The sequence below is a fragment of the Chenopodium quinoa genome, unplaced genomic scaffold (genome assembly GCF_001683475.1).
Source record: "Chenopodium quinoa cultivar QQ74 unplaced genomic scaffold, ASM168347v1, whole genome shotgun sequence".
NCBI lineage: Eukaryota > Viridiplantae > Streptophyta > Magnoliopsida > Caryophyllales > Amaranthaceae > Chenopodium > Chenopodium quinoa.
In genome coordinates, this window is record NW_018743893.1 from 1,289,567 (window position 1) to 1,316,197 (window position 26,631).

Genomic DNA, 26,631 nt, shown 5'->3' on the forward strand with positions numbered 1-26,631 from the left:
AAAATAAAAAAAATTACCTTGTCACCGTAACCGCCTTCCTCCACCTCCGTCGCCGCCAATTCCTTGCGGTAGAAAGAAGATGGGTGAGCGGTTGGGTGATGAGAGTGTGTGAGGATTTTTTTTTTTTTTTTTATATATTAAGGGCAAAAGTGTCAATTCAAAGAAAATTTGTGGGCTTTATGTGGAGATTTGCGGGCGATATTTAGCAATCCACTTTTATTTTATTTTGGAGGAAAACTCTTTGTCCCATATTGATGGGATAAGGAAGATTTATTTGGTTTATATATTGGAGGGAAGGGGTTTGGTCCCACATTAGTGGGAGAAGCAAATGTTATTTTGTTTAAATATGTGAGCTTATACTTTGATGTTTGAAATGCTTTCTCTATTGTTGTGGGCGAGAGGGGGGCATCCCCTTTGAGTTTTTTCCAAATTTGATTTCCTCTCTTCAACACGTGTTTTAAATGTCTAAATAAGTCAAATGAGAACTATATTTAGGGAAAAAGGGGGGGTATTAAAGAATTGAAGATTGAAAAGTAAAAATGGTGGCTAATTGAAAGTGATAGGAGATAAAGGGTAAAATTATGAAAATCTAAATTTTTAAGTAAGGGTAAATATGTAATTTCTCCAAGTCATGTTCAGTTTTAAAATCAATGGTAACTAGGTGTCTTGTGTCTAGATTATGTCATGTGTCATGCACAGTTATTTAAATTGCTCCATATTTTCTTTTGATAAATTAATGAATAATGGTATATGTAGGGTTTTTCATCGATCCAAGACCGGATTGGACCCTACCAAAATTTCGAATTTCAAGAACCGAAGACTGGACCGATAAAGCTGGAATCGAACCCGACTCGGACCGAAAAAATCGTTCCAAAACCCGGACCTGACCGTTGTGGACCAATTAATTTTTTTTTTAAATTTCTAAATTTTTAATAATTTTATGAAAAACTCGAAAAAAGTAAAGAAAAAACAATATTTTTAACGTCTTTTTATGTATGTTTAGTACAAAAAAGCTAATAATTAAAGTTTTTTAAAGCTAATTAAGGATAATCTTAATATTTTTTAAGGATTTATGCATAATTTTAAGCGAAAAATCGATTCGGTCCAAGACCGATTCTTATAGGGTTTTGGACCACGAAAAATTAAATTTCTCAACTCGGAGACCGGATCGATTAATTCAGTCCGGTCCTGTCAGGTCTGGTCCATTTATTCAGTCTGGACCGATGTTTGGACATCCCTAGCTATATGCAACTTTTAGGGCTACAGATAAGCATTTAATATCTTTCTTTTTTTGGTATAAATTTGGGAATGTATGACAAAATCACGAGCAAATTAGTATAGTTAATAAATATATTTTATTAATACATTTTTCTTTTAGCTTCTTAAACATATGTCCTAGGACTACATTAAATTAATTTATAGCATAAAAAAACTCCATAATTATTATCACCCTGCTAATATGTATATTAATTTATAGCATGGTGATATAAATAAATATCCATAATTCAAATCTTGGTGATTGAAAACTATTGAGTATATCACCCATCTCCCCCATAATAAAAAAATAATAATAATAAAAAAAAACACAGCGCGGGAACACAATGTTGTGCTTGCGTAGTAAACTCATACTATCCCCATTTTCTCTCAGGACTTTCATCGAACACCTTCCGTACCACAAACCCAACTCCTTCAAATTCACTGCAAACACCCGCAAATCCCTAATTACTGCAACACCCATCAATTCTTCTCACTTTGAAACCCTAAATTCTCATCAAAAACACCAGATTTCTCTATATGTTGATACCCTTCTTGAATGGAATCAGGTCCCTTTTCTCTCTCTTGCTTCTTCAATGTTCAATGTGTTGAATTAGTATTAATTATTTTGTTTTTGTTATTGAATTGTGTTTTATTTTATTACAGAAGATGAATTTAACTGCTGTTACAGAGAGGAGTGAAGTAATGGAAAGGCACATTGAAGATTCACTCGCAATTCTTCCGCCTATTAATGAGTCTTACACTTCACATTGTGGTTCTTCGTGTGAAAGTGTGAGTCTTGTTGATGTTGGCACTGGTGCCGGGCTTCCGGGTTTGATCTTAGCCATTGCTTGCCCAGGTATTTGTTAATTTTTACTTACAATTATAAATTGTTGTGAAATTTGTGGAAATTTATGAGCTATCTTAGTGCTTACTTAAATTTCTCTCATGTAAAGTTTAATTGGTGTAAGGAATGCTACGAATGGAGTGATGTAGCCGCCTAGCCGGCAAACCCGAATACATGATTTGAATTTTAACCAAGGCATATTGCATATGGTCATTATGTATTTATGTTGTATATATAAGGAAATAGATTATAAGCTCATTGTTTTCAGAGTGATTGTTCTAGTTGGTCTCTCAGTTGCATCTTTGAAACATTTTTAAACAGTTTGGTTTTGTTAGTTTGAGACTTTGAGTTACTACTATTAGAATTTCATAAATAATTAGTTTTCATACATTGGTAGAAAATTATGTCACAGTTTTGTAAGTTTAATGCTGAAAGTCAAACTATAGAATCACCTGAGTTCCTACACAATAATGGATGGGTTATAGCTACTAGGAAATGTTATTGCGTTAGACTGATGCTGATTTGAATGTCAACCAGTGTTGGGTTTTGATTCATCGTATTATTGTTTTGTCTTATTACGTTTTGATCTAGTAGTGTTACTTATGTATAGGTTGGAAGGTTACACTTCTAGAGTCAATGAACAAGCGTTGCTTATTCTTGGAGCATGCAATTAATGTAACTGGTGTGTCCAATGTAAAAATTGTTCGTGACAGGGCTGAGGTATTTCTTTCGTAATTTCTTAGTGTTTTTTTTTTCTTAAAAGATATGGGCATGTGTGATTGAGTAATTTACTTCTTTATTTGCACACTAAATATCCTTGGCTATAGGGCAGAATTTTGGACAAACATTGGAGTTCAGAGAATCATTCGATATAGCTGTTGCTAGGGCTGTTGCAGAACTGAGAGTTCTAGGTGCTGATTAGCTCTTTATTATAGCTGTTCATTACAATTGTGAAGCTCTTTATATCTTCTCATGGAATGTTTGATTTTCTTTTAATGGTCAGCTGAGTATTGTATTCCTTTGGTTCGCATGGGTGGTCTGTTCGTAGCTGCAAAGGGTCATGACCCTCAGGTATCCAATGTTTCTTTTGCTTATATAGCCCTATTATTAATATTTTTGTTAGTTAATCCTTTTCATAATATGGTGTGCTACTCTTGACTCAGGCAATAGGTCCTTTCTCTAGGATAGGGAAGTGAGCTAAGTATATAACTATGCTCACAAAGTTTACTAAAACAATCTCTATGTAAAAGGACTGCAACATTCAATGCTTTTGTTGAGTATGTTAGCATGTTTGTGTTACGGCTGTTACCACTTACCAAAAAAAACTGAAAAATGAAGTATATATCCAAAGCTAGTAACCTTAAGATAAGACTATCCAGTAAAGCCAATTGTCAAAATTACTTCTCAGGAGCTATAGATGTTATGAACACTAAAATTTCAGATAGATGACTGTCTTTACTGAATGTAGATGAGAAGGGATAAATCATTGTGGAAGGAAAATAAAATCTGCATCAATATTACAGTAGTATGTAGGAAGGAAAATCTTGCTACATAGCAAGTAAGATTCTGATTATTTTATTTTATGGTCAATAGCGCTCACAAAAATGGAGTTCATGGCTTGAAGTTACTGTTACTTTTTCACGTGCTATGATTATGTTTGAACTGCGATGTTCTTTGTGGAACTGTAATAATTTGTTATTGCATAAAAGCAATATAGAGAAAAACATGGTGAAAAACAAAGCCTGTTTATTATGAATAATGAATATACTATTAAATTTCCTGGGCTTTGCAATTATGTGTGCTTGACAACAATACTGTAACACTGTACTAATATTTTTAATTTGTTTTCTATTCTATCTGGTTGTTATAAACAAACTATGATTAAAAAATACTGCGTAAGCTGGATGGTGGAATTTGTTGAGTGAGGGGAAGCCTTGTGCTTTATTCAATCAGACGTTCTCAACATGCTGGGTTACAAACTCTAAAATGCATTATATGAAGTTGTCTTGCACCCAAGAAAGTATTGTGTCAATTGAGCTTCTGTTCATCTGATGTCAAAATGGAACTACTCAACTACCCACTTTGTTGAGCCTTATTTTGATTTGATAAGAGCTGAGACTAATCTCTTTTGACCTCTGCACATTACCGAGCTAGGATTAATAATTGTGGGAATCATTTTGTTTAACGAACTTTACTGAACCAGCAGTCTAACGATAGCAGAGGCCATAGGGTATCACTGTGTCAGCATCTGACATGTGGTTTCTGCAGGTAAACTGATCCAACTTACAACGAAAATCAGGGGTTGAAGGACTGTTTTTCATCTCGTTTGTGTGTTAGGTTTCCATTCCTTTTTTCCCCCCTGCCCAACATGCACATCCCTGAGATGGTGGCATTATTGTTGGTTTACTTCTAAACACTTCCCTTTGAGCCGATATTATTGTATAGTTTTTTGCATTGTGTAGTACTAGACAGTTTGAACTTAAGTACTATCCCATATTGGAGAGTGGACATTCCCCCTACGTTTATTTGGCTTTTGGGATGATACCATTTGTAAATGTTCAGCTTCTTAACTACAAAATCTGAGTGATAAAGATCTAAATGGTTATTAATTTAGCTCCTGCCCAATCTTGCTGGCTTCCTGTAACCCTTTGGACATATCACTGGACCAAAATTTCTCCTTTTTAGCTAATCCTTATACTATTCAATAAAGGCTTCATATATGAGCACATAACTGACTAATACAGCATCTGATTGTGAATGTGAATGTTCAGATTTGTTACAGCACACATAAGACTTATTAAAGAAAAAATGATTGTATTAGCCTTGTCGATCATTAATGAATATAAACCCTAGTTATCTTACAATGAAGCTTATGCAATTGCCAATGCTGCAGCACTCTATCTCAAAGCTTCAAATGCTTGTTATGGCACTATCATTAGAATACTACCTATCCTGACCACAAAACTAATTGGTGCTTCAACTTTAGTCTATAAATAAACTTATACGAAATATCAACTATTTGATTTATGTCAGCTAGGTGTGAGTAGAGCTAACAAAGGCTGCTAGAGGCTTAACTAATACTCCACAACAAGAGCATATTTTAGAAACGCTCACACCTATGTTCGTCTACTATGTCTTTGGTTAGTGACTTATTGTTTGAGCAGCAAGATATCTACTTTTCAACGTCTCTACTTCCCAGTCAACCAATTTCCATGTCATGTTGCTTTTCTGTCTTAATCTGCTCTTGCTTTTCTATTCTTCCTGTCGCCGTAGATACAAATACGTCAAATATCTTTATCCATTTAATATCCTTTATAAGCAGTGATTCGATGACATACCATTAGATTCTAGAAGGATTTTGTTTTTGCTCTTATGCTGTTGTCTGCAGGTTGCAGCCGTCTCAGCTGTGCTAAGATTATTTTTGAACTTTGCCTACTTAATTTAAATATTAATATATAAATATCCTTAGAATTAATCAACTGTAGTTGAAATTTGACTTTCCATTCCAAACATTAATCACTTTTCAAAACCACTGTCCTGCTCCCAAGTGGTAAGGAATTTTAAATTATGATAGATGTGTATACTAGGTTACTCTGACCATTGGAAAGTGGGCGATGTTTGATTTTCATTAGATTTATAGTTTGTGAGGGGATGTTTATATATAGACAGGAGTTTTGAATACGTGGATGACAAGTGTGAAGTTTGTGTTCCGAATACCTCCCCCCTCTCCTCTTTCCCAAGGAAAGGGACAATATAACATACATCAAGAAAGTGAAATTCTATGCTGTTGCATATTCTGCAATCTGATCCATGATTTTGTCCTTCGTGTTTTGGGGGCAGTTGTGGCTGCAATCCTTTCAGCATGACAGTTGTATAAGTATGACATGCCATACAATGAACTCATGCCCAAAAAAAGAGTCCCTTTTCAAATGTCCTCCTAGCTCATATACTTTGCTTCAACAGCATACATCGATTACTGCATGCTTTTTTTAATTTTTTTTTTTTTTAGTATTCTTAATCATCAACTGATTGTAACATTTGCTATTTCTGAACAGGTGGAAGTTAGAAATGCTGAAAGAGCAATAAATTTATTGGGTGCTTCTCTTTTGCATCAGCATTTAGGTATGCTTTCGAGGAAATAATCTTGCCTTTAAAGTTTGTATGCACTGCTGCTTATCATTATTCATTCTTACTAAAAAAAAGTATAATCATTGATATAATGTTTTATATGAAAAAAGTTGTTACTATTTATTGATTCAAGAACTTTGTTCATCTGCACTTTTATGATCATCACCACAATTCTATTGCTATAATACAGACCATAAGTAAATTCTACTGATTCACACAAACTCATATATGATTAAGTTTACCGATTTAGACAAACTTAGTCCTGTTATAAAAGGAGCAATTTAGCTCAACTAAGCCTTCTTCTACATCTTGATTTAACTTGTTTAAGGTAGCCTTTCAAGTCCTCTTAAAGATATTCTTTATATAATGCTAATAAGTATAACTTGAGTTATTTATGTAAAAAATGGAAGATTACAACATTCCCTCTTATTATGCAAGAGTAGGCTATTGTTTTGGCTAACATCCAACTCGTGCTTTACTTCATCAGGTTTTATTGATTTTAGTTCTTTGTTTCCCGCCTGTGTTTGGTGAGGAACATATGGTGATTTTTTTGTGACCCTTTCTATGACGTACATTGTAATGTTGTATATATGTATTAATATCAACATTATTCCAAGGTAGGGTGGCTGGAAATATGCCGTCTTGCCTTATTATAATGAGAGGCACTGTACATAAAGGTTAAGATGCACCAAGGTTGTGCAATAGTGTTAATACAAAATGCGGAGGAATGCCTCACCAAAATCGCCTCACCTAAGATTTTGTTTCCATGCGACTCTTGATTGATATGCAACGATTGTTGCTCCTACATAGCAATTCAAAAGCTGATGAATAAAGAATCTTTGTCTCCTTTTGAACTTTTCATATGATGGTGTATACATCAACTTGAAAATTGTAAGCTTGGTTGGAAAATTTTTAAGTTGTGACAATGCAATTAATAAATAGTTACAATGAGTTGATTTTAAAAGGATTTGGTATTGAGGTTTATTTAAAACTGAAATTAAAATTACAAACTCCATTTAAGGGGCACAAATAGTTTCCAACTGTTGGAGTATGCTCACTTGTTGACTAGAACTCAGATTTGTTGGGTTATGTGAATGCATGTTTCTTAATTGATGTCGTTTTTAACTGATAAAGCCGGAAGAATAAAAAATATAGAACACACATACGTACGTCACGGTGTTTTAGATATCATGCCACGTATTACCTTGATGACTGTCTCATTTTTCCGCGTTTATTGAGATGAGAACATCTGTCTATAGATACTATGTTTGCTATTATATTTAAAGCAGATGCACATTGCTTATGTGTAAACAACTTTTTAGCCTTTTTATTAATAACTGGTATGAGAAAATGACAATTTATTATTTCCTATTCAGTGGAATCACATGGCCCTTTTGGACAGCGAACTGCTATCATATGTTTCAAAGACCGTCCTACCTCTAGAAAGTATCCCCGCTCTCCAGGTACACCAGCAAAAATGCCCTTATGAGTGATCAAGATGAATGACTTCTATTTGTTTCCACTATAGTCTGGCAACTTGCCTCTGTATTGCATCTTGGAGTTTTTATTATCATCCATACTGCATAATGTAGCCAGATAATATACAGTCTTTGCGCTATACAAAGATGTTGGCAAGAATCAATGTATCACAAACTCTAATACCTGAAATAGGCTTGGTTTGATTTGGTATTTGAAAATCCTTAATGTTGCAATCCATATACAATCCATGTCTCTTTCCCTCTTCTTTAGCTGCTTGTTGAAGTTCTTTTAAGCAATTTAGATAGTTAAAATTTTGGAGTAATTTATTTCAACAATTTCAACCATAATGCATAATGTAACATAACTCCTATGCTGGAGCAAGAGCTGGTTTTATTAGCTCTTTGCTCTTCGCAATGTTGCAAGTCATGTGTGACTTGTCTTTTTCTTCCTCTTCTTTCTTAACTAATCATTGGGTTCTGGTAGGCCAGTGAGATTTTGTTTTTCTCTGGTGAAAGGTAAATTCATTTGTTGATGAAAATAGTGTCTAGCAACATCTCAAGTAGCACCATTTTGTATGTAATACAGTCTTGTGGTTTCTTGCAGAATGTCTGATACTAAATAGAATGATTATATTGAGAGAATTAGAAGTTGAGGATTCTGCTCTCTTCGTTTTATAAGATAGCATACAATATTTTTGATGTCAAATTTTGACCGTTTATTTCTCACAAAATAATAATTTAAAAGAAAATACACATGAAAGTACTATATAATAATCATACAGTACAATAAAGATTATGAAACGTTTTTAATTAAGAGGGTTTAATTTCAAAAGTTTGACCTTCACAGCATGCAAGTGTCGCAGTGTTATATTTCTTGATAAATTAGGGAATACAACTCAGAGAAGGGTTCCCTAATTTTATATAGTACCGTTTTGAAAAACAAAATCTACATAATAATTTAATTGGAAATCTGTCAGTATGAATGTAGGAGCCATACAGAAAGTGCTTGGACTTCACGTTTGTTTGTTTTTTTTTTTTTTTTCTTCTAGTGTAGAGCATTATATTGATTGCCTTAGAGGGCTGCTACGAAGTGCTTCTCAGCCTTTGTAATTAATATCTGCAATTTGCTAATGCATCTGCCATCTAGTGCAAACTTAGCACTATGATCGGCATAATTTTGCTAATCATTGAGCAACTTTTCTGTATTTGTGCTGAAACAATTGGCCAACATGCTTTTTGTCTGGATCTTTGAGCATTATACAATAATACAGAACTTCGTAGATTTGTTATAAAGTTTGTTTACATTTTTTTTAAATATTTTTATAATTTCCGACTGTTATAGGAGTTATTTATTAGCAGTGGTTTGCAAGTGCTTAAGGGAGCATATTATTTTTAAAGGCTTGATTGCTAAAGTGTTTCAATTTTTTTTTTGTTGGGGAAGGGTAGGGGGTGTGCATTTGGCTGCTTCCCTAATATTTTGCTGGTTGACTTAACTCTGGTTGTTGTGGACAATGAATGTGGTTATGTGTCCAAACTATGTCTGGGACTTCAATATAACAACTTTAGTTGTGGCTGTTTGAGTTCTAGCCACTAAAGGTGCTCCCATGAAGGCGGTAATTTATATTATTGAATTACACTGTTAATGGTACTAGTAAATGTGACCAAAGTTTTATTTTTGGAAAACAATTAGAAGTTAAATTGTAGAAGATGAACTATGAGAACCAGACAACCACGAGGCCACCTGCTAAGAAGGGTGTCCCTTAGAATGGTTTTGTATTGCAAGCAAAACATCATATTCATAGACTGATCTTATCTTTCAACCTTCCTAGCTGAGATCTGACCTGTCCTAATCCTTCTGCTCATCTCCAATAATTTAGAGAGTCAGGTCTTACATATGCTTATGAAATATTGGTTGCTTTTTTGTGAATTGCGTAAATGATGTCCAAACTTGTAAATTTTAGGCAGATTGCTGTAGGTAGATGCATTTTCCATTTTTTAAATTCTATTGGTCGAAAAATGTAGAAAATGTTGATACAGATTGAATGAATTGCTTCTGGAGACATTGGCCAAGTGAACTCATTTTTTCATGTTTTGCTTGAGAAACCTTTTGTTGTTTCTGCTTTATATGTGTACTTTTGTACCTATAATATATTAATAGGTAATAGTTTTAATGCTTTGGTCAGTCAAGATGAACACAATTATGTTATGTAATTTTTCTATGTTCAATGTCGCACCTAAATCTGCTAGTTTGGCAAACTGTTAGCCACCAAAATAAAGAAAAAAGTTGTGCTTTCCTGAAACTCAAGTTTTTAGCCTGTAGATCATTAAGCAAGGACAAAACTAGTCAACATTAAGCTTTATAGAATTTCTTATCCTATAAATATAATATTATTTATCTAAGTGACATCACATTCGACCCGACTCCAGGGCATTTTTGTCATATCATGATTTAATGTTGATCTGGTTTATTGCTTGTTTTCTCCTCCCCTTTCCTCTATGTTTGGAATTGTTAAAATCTATAGACTGATAATTACCCTGTTTAGGAACATTGGAGATGTGCAATATTGGAAATTTTTAATATTATCTTAAATTATTCATCAAACACTGAAGTGCACATTGCAAATCTGCAATTTGTGGAACTTAAATTTATAACTAGCTGGGAGATACTTTGCTATCTGGTACTAGATTTTATGCATAGATGATGAATCAATTAGATACCAACACCTGCCATACTCGAATATCACAATCTAAACTACCACTATAAACAAGATAATTAGAGGATGGCATGCTATTATGAGGGTAGTAAGCATCAGCTGCTGCAGTCAAGCACTTGACTGGACCCTGGTGTCCTTCCAGTACCGCCAGACAAACATAGCTTCCTTCAACCCTTCTCCAAACTCGTATAGTTTTATCAGCTGAACCACTGAAAATCAAGTCATCAACGGTGGCCAAGCACAATATGGCTTTGGAATGGCCCCGTAGTGCTCCTAGAAGTTCCATGCTATCATCATCACAACTCTTTTCCCACACTAATATTGATCTATCACACGCCCCTGAGTACAGCAACAACCCATCAGGACTAAGTGCTAAGGCGTTTATTCCTGAAATGTGCTTCTCTAGCGTGTTGACCAGAGTATGCTTCTTGTCTCCTGGGAGTTTCTTCCATACTTTGATTTTCTTATCTGCTGATCCTGTGTAAATATCTCCATCATAAGACACTGCGATTGCATTTATTGCATCGTCATGTGCATTCGTAACTGACTCCAAACATTTGAAGTCAGATGTTTGCCAGATTTTTAGTGTTCTGTCCCATGAAACAGAATAGAGCAGGGACTGGTCTTGCGATAAAGCTATCGCAGAGACAGTGTCAACATGATGTACCCATGTACATTTCTTATGTCTACGAATCTCAACTTGGTTGTTCGGGTTTAGAAGTTTCTTAGTACGATCACCAAGTGTGGGTAGGGTAGCGACTTTTTCATATTTTATGTTCTTAAATGGTTCCTGGGCTTTTATCTTCCATATCCGGATTTTGCAATCTTGATGTGCACTGAAGAGCTGGTTAGCTAAAACAACCAGAGACTTCACTGCAGTTTTTCCAACTGCCACCACGTTATTAGCTAGGCTCTCTTCATCAGCTTCATAGCTGAAGGGGTTACGTTTCCATACTCGAATTTCATTGTCGGAGGAGCCTGTGTAGAGATATTTTCCAGCCAAAGTAAGAGAGAATATGTAGGAGGTATGTCCTGTGAGAGTGGTTATGCACTGGTGTAAGGCGCTGGAAAGATGGTTTAGTTGATTGGGATGCACTGTAAGGCCTGGAACTCTTGGGAGGCTTGGGAGCGAAGAGAAGGAAGCTGACCTTGAATCATAGTGGTCATGCTCAGAATCTTCATTCGAGAAAGAACTTGAATGAGATGTTGAAGTCTGCATTTTATTGCAGAAAGAAGGGATTAAGGAAAAGATTGAGAGCAAAGATGGGATGAGTTTGTGGAACTAATAGCTGAATGTGAGAATATTGAATGAATTAATGTCAGAAAGATGAATGATTGAATAGGTTATGATCCTTTGGAAATGCATAAAAAAAATTGAATATCTGTTGGTGGTAAAGAGCGGAGAGAATAGATATCCTGATAGAGGGTATGCCTTATATAGAGGTAGCAATTCTTCGGGTAGAGGGGTCACGAAATTACTAGTTTTTGACGTATACTATTGATTTTGATTAAGTAGTTCACACCAAATTAAAACGTTAAACCCATCTCTAGTAGTAGATTTATACGTCCATTTTTTAAAATATTAGTTACAAAACTTTCCTAAATATCCTTACACATGGCAGAAATTAATTTTTAATGTCAGAGTGTATAAAAAACCACCCAAAATATTGGTTTTCTTACGTGGATGATCAACTACCTTAATTAGTTAAAGTGTTGAGGAGCGGTATGAAATCAAAAACTCGTTTACATCCTTTGTCTTTATCGCTCTCACTTGCTCCTGAGCAAAAAAAAAAAAAAAAAAAAAAATATCAATCTTCTTATTGGGAGTAGAAAAAGGCATCCTCCACTATTTTAGTTATACAAATACGCAGTTGTATATTTCTACTTGCCAGTGTTTTAATAGTTTTTCCAAGTACTTTAAACCTTTAAGCAGATTATCCATCTTGTTAAGTTGTAATTGTCTGATCTATGCCTGCTAATCAGTTTTTGTTTTTATGCTGTGCTTTCATTGGATGATTGGTTGGCACAATATTTTAGTTGCTAAACAAAGATTATGACCTTGGTAATTGGATAGAAATTCGACACTTTGTTTGGAGTAGTTGAAACCAATGGTTATTGAAGGAATCTAATCTTTAGTTTAGTCAGATGTATTCTTATATCTTTTTGTGTAATCTTATTTTATTACTCTGTATAAGACTTGGTTTGATAGTTTATATCTACTCAGATACGTGTATATCTTTGTGTGGTATGACTTTTTATTTTTCGTTGAGTTCTGTGGTTTGACTTTTTTAATATATACTTGTATGTATATTTTTAATTATATTTGCACCAGAGTCAAGATAAAATATGGTCAGGAAACCAATAGCCAATAGGCATCTTCTGATATTATAAGGCTGAGTTCAGATTAATTTCCTTAAAGTTTGTGAATGGTTCTTTTTTAATGGAGTACAATGAGCATCAAAATCGATGTCACATTGTTGATATTTGATAAATCCCTTAGGCTACTAGAGGAGCCTTTAGGCGTTCTGGAGTACCCTAAACCTTGGCATTTCCATTAATTCAGGAATCTGCTAACTAATGGATTATACTGTAATACTATACTACTCATTCTTCCATGCTTGTCTACCACACTCATAGTGCCATGACTATCCTCTTAGTATTGTTTGTAGGCAAAGTCTTGTATGAGATCATCTCATACTTAATTACGGTTACTAGGCTTGTACGGTAATGTTGTGCGATTTTGCAAGAGTAGTATGCTATCTGAGTTTGGTATAACAGCTTAACCTTTCAGTATATGTTTGATTTATGCATTTCTATCACCACCTCTTAGAGAAAATGACCTAACCGGCAATGGAAATTAGTGAAGAAAGGAGTAGAGTTGATATTATTATAGACATTCAAAACGGGTAGCCTGTAATTACGGCTTACCTAAGAAGCCATTAGGGCTACTTCCTATTTTTTGGGTAAACTTTTAAAGCTTCATAATATGTTAATGTGCTCGTATATGTAGATGGTAATTTGTTACATAAAGTTATGGCCTATTATTTGAATTTATATTAGTAGTGTTTGGCCAATTTGCTCTAAAGATCTAGGTCCCTTCTTTAATATCTTGGTGTAGAAGGTAATCTTTTTTTAACCCTAAAAACCCTTAGGAGTTGACCTTTTCTATGGTGCTTTGACAGAATAGTCAATCATCTCAGCACTAACCATTAGGGTAATGTGGCCATTTTTATATTGTTATATTTTTCTTATTCAAGCCACATGACATGAAATCAAGCAGCTAATATTCTACATTTGTTAAGAAAAAAAGGAAGGAGTTTCATGGATGCCATGATGGCAAAGTGATGCTTTTTAAAATTTTGTCCTAGCTATTATTATTAAGGCGTTCTTGGAATTAGTTATTGAAATAACCGTCTGCGGTCCTAATTGCTCCTCTTTTCTTTTTGCTTGTTTATCTTCTTTACTAGTCTAAAACACATTGATGATAAAGGCAATTAGTGATCTTGGAGGATGTTATTTTGAAATAGAATGTAGTTTAGTCTTCCCCTATAAACTCTTTGCCGGTCATTTTAAAGATGACATCAAAATCTAATGGTTGAAAATAGGTTCTAAAATGTAAATAGAGTCCTAGATCATTTACAATTATTGAGTTTTATTGGTCATTTATAAAATAATTATCATCCAAGAAGTTGATAAAATTTAAGTATAAAACTGTTTCTTAATTCAATTTTTAACCATTTACTTGACTTAAAGCCCCTCAAGAATGTATCATTTTGTCCAATACCAAAGAGTGATAAGTACTCTGTATGCCATTTTTCCATCCCACCCCACATGTCTAAGCCATGCCTACCTTCTCTAGGAACCTTGAATCTAGAAGGACAAAAAAAGGGAATCTTTACAATGTCATTGGTTATATGCCACTCAAGTTTTTAACCATTGTATCTTTTCTTGATTATATTAACATGGCTACTTGTGAATTATATCATTCCCTGTAACAGTGATGGCTATTCTTGTTGTTTTCTCTGATTTATGTTTATCTGTGATTAGTTTTAGTTGAACAAATAATTTTGGAATTGATTGTATTTAGTGGTTAGAAAGTGCGCCAAAAATAGCAAATAAATTAACTACGATTTATTCTACTTATATACATACTATTAGAAAATTAGACTAGGCCGAAAGCAGCAGCCTTTGTCACTTATGATGGTCGGTAAAAATTCAATTGGCTACCTTAATTTGATATCAAATTTTCATATTTTTTGTTTTATTTTGGTAACTGCTGTATTGTGTTTGGTTGTTCATAAAGTTAACCTTTTTAAGTAATTATATTGTGTTTTCTTCTGTCCTAATTCAGAGCAAATAGGCTATATGAAGGTAGTGGTCCAAACAGCAGCTTTTCTTAAGCTTTATATTCCCCTTTTTTTTTTTTATCTATCGGCATATTAAGTTTGTTTGCTTACATTCTAAACTGTTACTTTAAGATTGAAGATGCAATGGGGTATTGTTGCACCTTCCAAGATCTTAGCATTTGTACTAATAAATAATTTTATCAGGGATTGCCCTTGTTAATCAGTCAGCATATGACAACATGAATCATCATAATACTCTCACATTATGTATAGATTTTTGCTACAGTTAAAAAGGTGAAAACTTTTCTGTTTATCCTAAATGGCTTAAGTGACTATTAATTCCCGACAAAGTGAGTATGTTTTTGCGTTTGATTCTTCCTTGAGGATGGTTTTCATTTATTGCGTAGTAAATGCTTTGGATCCGTAAAAGTGTATAACCATATTGCACGTCTTGTACCATTTTAGAGTTATTTGATCACATTCACGCTTTTGATTTGGTGGGAGTCTCTTTCTTGAATAGTTTCTTTAAAAATAAGATATTTGTAGTTTGGCATCAGCGCGACAATGTCCTTAGATTAGGCTTTAAGACCCCTAGATGGAAATTCGAATCGACCCATGTGCAAATGTGCAATGTAGATTCATAGACCTATTTTTTCATGGTCTTTATGTTTCATCCTTTAATTCTATTTTTCACAAGATAACTGTTTTTTTGCTAATTTCTTGCATTTGGTGAGAATACCATCATCTTGACCTCACTTGATTAAGTTTCGGTTGGTTTTGGCCGTTGGAAAGTGATCAAATATCAACCGTTGAGGAGTCTTTGAGCAGGTACAATTGGTTTCGAAGTCTGACATCTGTAACACTTAAAATAGCATGGTAGGAAACACCTAACCTGAAAGTCTAATGTCCACAACTAGAGAAATGAATTCTGATGCTGCATCTGAAATCCTTTCTGCTGTGTTAATGGTTAACATTGCTATTGCATGTTCTATTGGTTCATTATTTTCCTGCAAGAAATCGGAAGATTTTCAGGAAATACATGTGTTGAACTTCACATCGCACTCTTAAGCCCACGAGGGCCATGACTATTATCAGCTTGGTTTGGTTGCAGCTTTCTGCTGTAATGCTGTTAAATGTGCGAGACTGACAGCCATGATGTTGTATAATGTCAGTGTACATTACAGTAAATATGTTTGCCATTAGGTCTTGTTAGAACTGTTTATCTACGATTCAGAACAAGGGGTGATAAATGAGTTGACCATCGTATGTTAGCTCGAGCTGAGTTTAGGAACTTTTCAGACTAAGCATATCAGGTTTAACTTATCTACTCAACTTAAAATTGTGACAAGTTTATACTCTTCTATATGTTAGAATTTTCCTATGACTCAGATTTTGGCTAATATTTTGAAGTAGTCCTACTTGGCTCATGAACTTCTCAGGTTCAGTTTTAAGTAGTTTGCAACCCTGCTAAGCTCATTACCACCCCGTGTTTAGGGAAGGCTTATAGAGTCTGATTGGAAACGTAGCCAAATATCTTGCTGATAATCCATCCCTTTCGCTTTATTATTGGTTACATGTCGTTGTGCAATATACAAAATACATCTGGTAGATTGACATTAGTGACAGGTAAATCACCTTATTATAGCCTGAATCACGTATTGTAATTTAAGGAAACTTGAAAGCAGCTCTCTTTATGATGATGTCTTTCCTTTTTTGCCCTCTCTTTATCCCATACAAGCATTGCAGAAAGTGGATATTGAAGTGCTCTTAAACTTCTGATGGAACTTTTTTTTGATTCAGCTTACCATTGTCATGCCCTGGTTGTCTCCAGAAAGCAAAATTAAGACAAACTGTGTACGCGTGCGCGTGTACTTGTACGTGTACTCCGTACGCTATGAATTGACCCTGAATCTTTTATATCTGCTGGTATTCTGAAATGCTACTTGTATTATCTTGTTTAAGATCTTTGTATGGAGATTTTGTTTAATCTGGGACCCTGAAACTCATTTCATGGGAAAGGAAAGCAGCCAACTTGGTCTTAATTAAACATTAGTAGCCCAATTAGTTGTTAGCTCTCTTATTATATGGGTGTATTAAGATGATGGAAATGATTAGATATTCCAGCTTAAATTAGCTAATAGAGTTGATCTTCAAGATATTTTCCCAAGACTTGTGGAATGAGAGTCAAAGAGTCGGCCTTGGTTATTAGATTAATTTTCATGCTTTTGGTTCAAAATTAAGTGTCAAGGGTCTGACTTTATCGACGTGAACAAGGTAGTGAAGTTAAGAATTTAATCTCCTTAAAGATGCAACATAATTTTTAATTTTCCAATGTTAAGTCACTTTTGTATTCCCTAGTTCAACCTGCGTTTCTGATGTTTTATGTATATTTTTGATGTTAAACACTTAAACATGCATCAAATACGTTATTTGTTTAAAATTGTCCGACTCAAATGCAGAGTATAATGTGTTGATGCTATTTACTTGGTACATATTTTATGTTAGGCTGTGTTGCTTGTGTATTGAGAATCGTTTGGTACATAGTTCATGGAAATCAACACACTTTACTTGCTTCTCTAAGCTTTTATGGAAAGAATTCCTTTTCATCGTTGCTTACATATGGAACCCTATCCTCCTAACATGTTCTGGACAGCTTTTGTTGGAGGTACTCTTCTACTACTATTATTATTATTATTATATTTTTTTTTATTAGAAGGTGCTCCTTCTGTTTCAAAATTAATTGCAAAAGTTTGACTTTTACAATATTCATATGCTACATCCATTACCAAAAGTTCTTAACTTTTAATGTGCTAAAATGTCAAGTTAATGAGGGTAGTTCTAACTTTTATTTTAAGTTTTAGAATTTTAACTTTTTAACAAATATTAATGGTCAAACTTATGTATTGATAAGTGTTTCAATCAAATTGTCGCAAATATTCTGAAATGATCGGAGTACTAGCCATGGCAATAATGTGTATAGGGTAGGAGTAGGTGTTGAATTCATCGATGAATGAAGATAAAAATTGGGAATCACTCCATGTGCTCACTCAAACTCAATCATGACTTGATTTCTTAACACATGTGTTGAAACTTCTTTTCAGTTTATAAGTTGTATGTTTGTGTATATTTGGCCAAGTTTCAACTTTCTTGAGATGGTGCTTCATTTCTTCTTTCACCTGAATTCTAGAAATAAAATCTTAGGATTCATGTCATGTTGCCACGTCTCAAACCTCCTCCAATCATCTTGCAACAAACCTAATTATTAAGATCATCTTACTTTTGTGTAGATTTTCTCTCATTTTTGTTTAGATTCTTTTGAATGTCCATGAAAGGTGTATGTTATTTACTATAGTATTAAGTTTTCGAAAGTAATTCCTTTCCCTTTGGTCTTTGTTTTCAAAATCCAATGTATTTCCAAATATTGCGCATATAAGTACAATTTAGGATGTTCAAGAAAAGTTATATAATTTTTAAACTAATATGGACAAGCATTTATCGTATTATGATCGATTTACCAGTTACAAAAAATCATGCATTTTTTATCATAAATTTGATTAATCGGAAAAAATAAATCAAATAAGTTTCAAAGAGCTATAAAAAATTCAAATAAGTTTAATCCATAACTATGATAGTTTTAACAAGTTCATTATATTTGTTTACACAAAGTTTAATAAGTTTTGATCAAATCGTTTTTAACTCAAATTTAGTGTAACATTTGTAGAGCTCGCTCTAAATGTAATACTGCATTTTTTTTTTGTTTGATTGGAGATTAGTGAATCTTTGGTAAAGTCACAAACATTGATGATTACGAACATTGAACAGTATAACTTGTGACAATTTTTTTTGTTAAAGTAGTAATACAATTAATTGATTTAGATTATTGTATGATTGCCAATAAAATTATTGTAAAATTTAATGTATATAGTTGTATACGTGTCAAATGCAATTCATGAAAGTATTTTTTTTTCTCTTTTAAATATAGAAAACTCATAAAATTTTGGATAGTTGATGATTGTAATTGACTCTATATATAGGCGTACCAATTTGTTTGTTACAAGTGTTCAGAATCTTCTGATAATGGATGTATACTTGTATTCATTCAAATTTGTGTATAACATTCAATAGATAATAATTGAATCTAGTTTTTATGTAATGAATGTGTTTAAGGTTCATGGTTGACTAATGCATATTGTTAATCTTACTAAGAGAGACTTTTTTTAATAATGTTTGAAGTTAGGAATGCCATCCATTTGATCATATCATGAAGCTTTATTGTGTATATGCGACCACAAACTCTAATATTTCTAGGATTAATGTAACTGTAAGAAAGAAAAAAAAAAGGGATAGATGTATATGTGTAGATTGATATGATTATTATAGTGATTAATCATCATGGAAAATATGTTGTAAGGTAGACAACCCGATATCACAATATATATTAGAAAAAAAAAAAAGCTAAAAGTGAAAAGAATAGAAAATAAATAAACATTCATTATACTGATCTGATTTACTCGTCAATTGTCGATAAACTTCCAACTTAATACTTAAAAAAAAACAAGTATATTAAATATTTAGGATTGCATATAACATTACCCAATATATCAAATGTTTGTACTACTTCATAACTTGTTACATGAATTGAGATTATTGATACTTAAGGCAACTCGTGTAAGATGTATGAGGATTAGAGAGTTATATATGTTTTTTTTAATTCTCTTTTTTTTCTTTTTCATATTTTTTTTTTCAAATCCTGCACTTACTCTTTGTGTTTTGAGAGTATCATTGTTGAGTTTTATGCATGTTACAAACCAAGAAAATAGAATTATACGCTTGTTTTTTATGCAAGAGTGGGGGCTAGGGAGTGGGCATGGTGCACATGGACATATACACAAAAACACAAAATCATATGAACGATTAGAAACCAAAGTTAATAATAGATCGTCAAATCATGTTTGATTAAGTATTACCTATAAAGAAACCACATAAATGGTAGTATTAGGTTATTTAACGCCTTAACTCAGATTTAATCCTAATTATAATTAATAATTCTTTTCCTATTTCACTAATCATCCTATAATTGCATGTTTCTACTTTAGGGTGTAGTGGAAGGTTGAGTGTTGCAGCCACTTTTTACTCATGGAAAAGACGTAGTGCAACTTGCTTAGGATTGCACCTTTTTTTTATTTCATTTGGTGGGATTTACGCAGACAAATTATTTTAGTTGAGATCTTATAATATGTGAATGAACAAATCATGTTATATGACATCAAAAATATGACATCCAACATGAAATCAATCTTAGAGAATAATTATTTTGAAGAAATAGGGCTATGATAAGACGTCCTCGTTTGTTACTGAAGGTCTAGGCTTCTAGGGGAATTCATGTGATTATGTGATGGTTGGTCGAACATGAATGTTGCATATACAAGGTGAGTCGTTGTTTCACAAGCTAAAGATCGAATTTGTGGGGGTGGAGTTGTGGAGAGGGTGCATTTTCTTAAAGAGAGCCACATGTGCCTGTAAAAAGAAATCGTACATCATATGAGATTTCACCTTAAATCTAAGGATATGGAGTGGTTTTGATATCATATAAAGTATGAGTAGGTGTTAACTACATGAGATCGAATGAGATTTCATTGTAAAATTATATGACAATAGCTAGGAGAAGTACATCTTAATCTCACTAAGTATTTAATGTTTTTTTTTATTTATTTATTATTATTTAATAGAAGAAACTCGCATGTGACTTTTTATGGGGCAAAAATATAACTTTATTAAGTCCCAACACTCCCATCCACATGTGAGTTTGTTTATTTTTTTAAGTCTAATTGTTCTAGAGTATATTGAATCTATTTAAGGTCTCAACCTTAGCTCTAATCACATGATAACTACAGGATAGGCCACTTTGTCATATGGCTTGATATCCATATAAATTTTATGCTAGTATTTAGGAAAATAATATATCTTAGTAAAATTCTAATATAGAATTGTGTCAAATTATTAGTGGGCTATTAGAAGCTTAGTTAGTTTCTTTGTTGTCATAGGTTTGCCTTCTACACAAAAGTTTGAACTCATCTAATTATGCTTATGATATGATCAGATTAGAAACGAGCTTTACAATCAACCTATTACCCTTAACTTATCATACATTTATGTCCAATTTACTCTAGAGTTTAACAATGACTCTTTACAAAATGCAAGATACATGTTAATTTTTGGAGTAGATTTACTAACCTTGGGTTTATGAAAGAAGATTCATGTAATAATAGACCAAACTGAATATATTCATAATTCAGGTCATCCATAGTTCACAAGTGGTTTTAATATATGTGGATGTAAATAAGCCAAGTTAAGTCAAACAAGTATTATTTAGACAATTTAGAATATAGTAAACTCATTAAAATTAGTCAATAGGTTGAAATTTAAATCTCTATATAGTTTGTTCAACCTATACCACCTATAATAACAGGATATGTTTAAGGAGAATAAATAATTCTCAATCTTCATTTATTATTAGCCCATGCATAGAAAGAGATAAACACCTAAAGTAATCAATGTAGTTTGAAAATTGAACAAACTTATAATCTCCTAACTTACAAGTTGCAGCTTAATGTAATTAGAAAATTAAACAATCTAACTTTATTACTTAATGATTTTTTTTTTTTTTTTTGAGGGATTATTACTTAATGATTTTATTAAGATTAAAAGTAGTAAAAACTACAATTATGTTGGACAGATTGAAGATATTTTTCATGTGTGTTAGACTGTTAATGTGTGCAGTGTTCTTGGGCCTAGGCCCATTTCTTCAATTGGTTTAGTGATTACTGAAATGGGCCACAAACTTTATGGACAAAAATCAACAATGCAGCTTGAACACAAATTACATTTGATGATGTTTTGTGGAGAGATGCTTAGGTTTTGAGTCTCTTATTAATGGTGATGTTTTTATACAATGTCTTGCAAACAAGCTTAACATAATAATATTAAGTGGTGATTTTTTTTAATTATTTTTTTTTTGGTGTATTGCTGTATTTTCTAATTGAAAATTTGAAACGAATGAGATATTAGACTATTTATTTTTTTCAATCATTTTTTATGATTTATATAAATACAAAATCTTATTATATCGTTCTCAAAATAAATTTTGCAATATTACAGGTAATAGATGTTAAACTTTGACAATGACTATATTTCTTTAGGAAAGATGTTTCATTTGTAATAATATTGCTATAATGTACAAGACTTTATTTACAAAACTAGTTAAAATTCCGTGCAATGCATGGATTTTACCAAAAAGTTTAATATATTGTGAATTCAATCATACTGTAATAATTTACCAAAAGAAAAATATATTTTAAATAAAAAAACCCTTAGAATTTGAAATTATATTTTAGTTGAATATATATGGTAAATATATTATGAATAAATGGGAAGGAAATATTATTATAATATTTTAAATATTCTTTAATGATTTGATTAAGTAAACAAAAATGTAAAAATAAATAAATTAATTTAAAGGTAAAATAACATTACCAAAAAAATAACACATGTCATTTCTAATATCTATTTTAATATTATGTATTGATTACATACGAATATGAAAAATTGAATGTAGTAGGGTTAAATTAGAGCTAAAATTTGCATTGGTTACCGAGGTGAATTTTAGACAGAAATTCATCAGTGCGATTGAGCACATGCACATGAGCCAACATGTGGACTGCACGAACAGGTTAAGTTCAACTTTCAAGATGTCGTTTTCTTCAATAATCGGCAAAATTGGGCATTGTTTTAACAGATTTCGGTCCATTTGGGTTATGAACCGTGTTACTGTTTTGATCCATTTCATACAGTTATATGTTTCTCAACTCTCAAACATGATAGGCTTATCAGAAGGTTTATTGTCTTTTGATTGAGAATAAATACGGAGTACCAATTTAGTTAACTTCATCATAACAATGGTAGAAGACTAGAAGAGGTAAGGAGCTGGCATATATGAAATGTTTGTCATGCTGTGTTCGTATCTGAATTTGAAGATGAATGGTTTGATTGATTAAGCTCAAACATTAACCCGACCTAGCTATTTAATAAATAATGGTAGTCATGTTGATGATTAAATACGACGTAATTATTAACACTAATCTGTTTTTTTTTTCTTTTATGGATCATGGATTGTGGTGTGTTATACTTCGTATTAAAATTAGTCTCCCTCCGTTTTTTTTTATTTTTATTTTAAAATGTTACACTTTGACTTTTTTCACTATTTATATAATGGTTTTGACTTGATTATTTTACTAATATATATATTATATTATTGTATGATAATTGTTGGATTTAGTAGCAATGTAACATGCATCGTTGATAAGATATACTTCCATTCCTATATACTTTTACCGACTTTGTCTCATAAAAACATTTCAAGTAGGAAGAACAATATAATCATTGGTTCATGAAGGCGGATGTACCATGTGCATAGTAATCCGTTCAATAAAAAAATAAAAATAAATAAAAAAAGCGAAAAGAACATTGTATAGAAATGTAAAGTACATTTAGTTAAAGTGAAAAGAACATGATATAGAATTGTAAAGAACATATATCTAAAGTGAAAATAACATATTGTAAAAATGTAATGAACGTGTAAAAGAACATAAGAGATATAAAAAAAGAATATAAAACTTTTAATAACAATGAACATGACACTATTTTATAAAGAACACATGTTAAATAATATTCTTTATCTCCATGTTATTTAATTGTCAGTGTAATATATTATTATTTGTGACATAATATTCATTATTTACTGTAAAATGTTCTATAAATTTTGTCTTTAGATTATGTTGGGTGAACATAAATAATGTTCATTACATAATATTATCATGTTATTTATTAATATTATGGATGTTCTTTAAGTATACAAAAAGAACATAAAGATGGATGTTTATCAAATGATCGTGTCGTGTCGTGTTGACTTATCTAATTAAACATTGTCTTTTTTTTTATACTTTTTTTGTGTATGGTTTATCGATTCATATTGTGTCAACTTTTACCAATGCTAGAAGTATTGCCCAACATTCTAACGTCACTATTATTCCTTTGTCCAGAAATGTTTAACCAAATAAAGAAAATTCACAATTTTTCTACGGAGTTTGTCATAAATATTTGAATTCAGTTTAAGCTTTTATGGATAGATATAAAATTAATTAGAAAAGAAAAAAATCAGATATTGATAAGGTTTGTTTCAATGTGTTGATGGGCAGGTCATGCAGGGTGAAGCTTCTAGAGACCTCTAGAGTCTAGTCAGACGCCATTGTATATTGACTTTTTAGTTGACGTTGGTGGACTTGTATGCCTACTTCTAAACCTGGACCAACAGCTTCTAGATATACCAATTTCTTTAACAACATCAAGCTCTACCATTTTTTTCCAAAATCAATTTAGAAAAATATAAGTCAACTTTGGCAAAAACAGAAGTATAAAAGTATGATCTACTTTACATAACAATATCTACAAGAATATCATAATAATACAGTAAGTTTTAATCAATTACTCCGTAAAATAATTAAATTTAGAAAAATAACACCTGATCATATGGCCAATTTTAGAAATAACATTTAAAAAGTTGACAAAAATGGAAAGCAGCTTCCAAGAAACCTCTCATGCGATCAGAAGAAGGTTCACATTAAGCGGTCTAACTTCTACTCGTAGTAGACATCTCGTACGCGCTACATCATAATCCACTCGTGCCAAATCTCAATTTTAATCTCAATATCACAGCTATTTTTTTTTTTTTTTTTTTTTTTGAAACACTCAATATGACAGCTATTAGATATGCATGTTAGGGATATGGGATATAATAATCAACATTGGAAAATATATTAGAAGATAATATTAAATTAGACAGCCGGTCATGTGTGTTGCTAGCTACATCGTGTAACCTCTTATAAAATGACAAAGTGACATAACACTGACCAAGTGACTTCTATAATACATTAATACTGACCGAGTAACCCTATAACATTGACCGAGTACCCGATAACTTTGACGAAGTAACCTCTTTGACACTGACCAAGTAACCCCTATTATAGTAACGAAGTAACCCCTATGATGATTGTAGCCACATACGAAGGATAAGAATTTGTGTAAGTTGGAAGGTGTTAGGTTTGTTTCCTATAACTAGGATTAGAGCATCCAAAATGGTTACATGTAGCTAAAGGTTGTCACAACCTCTACAATGACAAGCTACTTCTTTTGTAATTTTATTATGTCCATGATGACATAAAATAAATAAATATTTTTAACAAATATATAAATTATATTAAATAAATAAATATAATAGCATTGGGTGGAGTAAAACTACATTACTCTATAATTAGGCTTAATTATAAGAGGTTGTAACTGCACAATGACTAGCATGTAGCTAGCAATTATTTAAAAATTGCTAGCAGGTCATTATACACAATTATTGTGAGGGATCTTAATTAGCTGTAGAAATACAATATACGAAGTAAAGCATAACGGCGGTCCAAGCAAGGATTTCAACACGGTTGAAATATTCCGCATTTGCACCATATAAATACCAATCTCATTGAATTCTCAAGAAAAATGTCATAAAATCTTGAACACAAATATTTCTCTAACAAAGAATTCCTTCTCTTTATCCCATCTTCCTTTTCCCATATCATTATTTTGGTAGGATCAAATATATATTTTCAAGTAAACAATGGAAGGGACGTCGTGGGCGGATCAATGGGATCCGCAACCAGCTTATGGTAGCCACGAGTACGATGGTAAAACGGCTAAGAAGAAGAAGAACAACAACAACGATGGATCAGGAGGCGCGAAGAAGAAGGTCGAAGAAGGGCTTAATAAGACTAAGGAAGTTGCTTCAACGGGTTTTAAGAAGGTCAAGCAGGGTACTTCAATGGGTTTCAATTGGATCAAAGACAAGTACCAAAAATCTACCCAAAAACATTGATTACAACTTACTGTCATGTAATTATATGATCTTAATCATCATCTTGATTATTCTTCATACATATCTATACCTTTACTCGATTCGATTTCTTTTATCAAGTTTTGTGTACTTCCAGATTCCTTCACTCGTCTTTTCTATTTTTTTAGTTATGCATTTGAATGTATATTATATATACGAAATAGTGTAAAAAGTTCGATTTTGTATAAATCTTTTTCTATTTTCTCTGTTTATTTTTGCTGCAAATCTCAATCCCATGATTCTTTTCCTTGTTCTCCTGATCATCTATTTTATGACAAATATATTAATACTCCTTCCATTTTATATGGTTCAATTCTTCCCACTCTAACACCAATCTTGTACTGTCTCACCGAAAGATTTAAATGGAAAAACCATCACCGAAAGATTTAAATGGAAAAACCAATATGTAGCGGAGGAAGTACGGAAAAAATGTCTTGTGAGACTTGTTTATTGTTGTTGTGAAATATGAGATTTTAGTTTCTTATAAAACTAAAAATTTATATGTAAGGTATCATATTATTTCGATTTTTATATGTCAAACTTTATTTTTTTATTTTTTTTATTTTGATACTATCTATCATGTATTGAATAGTTATTGTACAAATGATCAAATTTTATATATATTAAACAACTCCTATTCACTGTCACTCACAAAAATAATAGTCAAGATTACGAGTCTTGTAAAATTCTATATATATTAATCAATGGAACACACTTCAATTTGAGGAGTTTTGCTGAAATCTAAAATCTAATCTACTACAAATATTATCATAACTATAATAATATTTATCAATTTAAATCATTAAATTAAAAAGTAAAAATACCATTAAAAAAATTAAGATTTAATCTTTAAATAAATTCGGTAAGTTCATAC

The 26,631-nt window shown here is 32.2% G+C and overlaps 2 protein-coding genes across 2 annotated transcripts; one reads left to right on the forward strand and one right to left on the reverse strand.

Moving 5' to 3' along the window:
• The first annotated feature begins 1,366 nt into the window (after window positions 1-1,366).
• LOC110686713 (ribosomal RNA small subunit methyltransferase G-like) lies at window positions 1,367-7,945 on the forward strand. The gene is made up of 7 exons (XM_021863318.1): window positions 1,367-1,823; window positions 1,921-2,113; window positions 2,712-2,821; window positions 2,934-3,012; window positions 3,105-3,172; window positions 6,157-6,223; window positions 7,606-7,945. Exons 1-7 carry the CDS (start codon window positions 1,602-1,604, stop codon window positions 7,716-7,718), a joined length of 852 nt encoding a protein of 283 aa, XP_021719010.1. The 5' UTR covers window positions 1,367-1,601; the 3' UTR covers window positions 7,719-7,945.
• Window positions 7,946-10,262: 2,317 nt separating this feature from the next.
• On the reverse strand, window positions 10,263-12,498 carry LOC110686714 (protein JINGUBANG-like). Its single transcript, XM_021863320.1, has one exon. It carries the CDS (start codon window positions 11,638-11,640, stop codon window positions 10,414-10,416), a length of 1,227 nt encoding a protein of 408 aa, XP_021719012.1. The 5' UTR covers window positions 11,641-12,498; the 3' UTR covers window positions 10,263-10,413.
• Window positions 12,499-26,631: the final 14,133 nt, after the last annotated feature.

What these genes read in the sequence shown, in the direction of transcription:
- LOC110686713 (XM_021863318.1), top strand. Translation starts at nt 1,602, where the DNA reads ATGTTGTGCTTGCGTAGTAAACTCATACTATCCCCATTTTCTCTCAGG. An exon ending in CCCTTCTTGAATGGAATCAG is followed by an intron (nt 1,824 to 1,920) that starts GTCCCTTTTCTC and finishes ATTTTATTACAG; the next exon opens with AAGATGAATTTAACTGCTGT. An exon ending in TTGTTCGTGACAGGGCTGAG is followed by an intron (nt 2,822 to 2,933) that starts GTATTTCTTTCG and finishes GCTATAGGGCAG; the next exon opens with AATTTTGGACAAACATTGGA.
- LOC110686714 (XM_021863320.1), bottom strand. Translation starts at nt 11,640, where the DNA reads ATGCAGACTTCAACATCTCATTCAAGTTCTTTCTCGAATGAAGATTCT.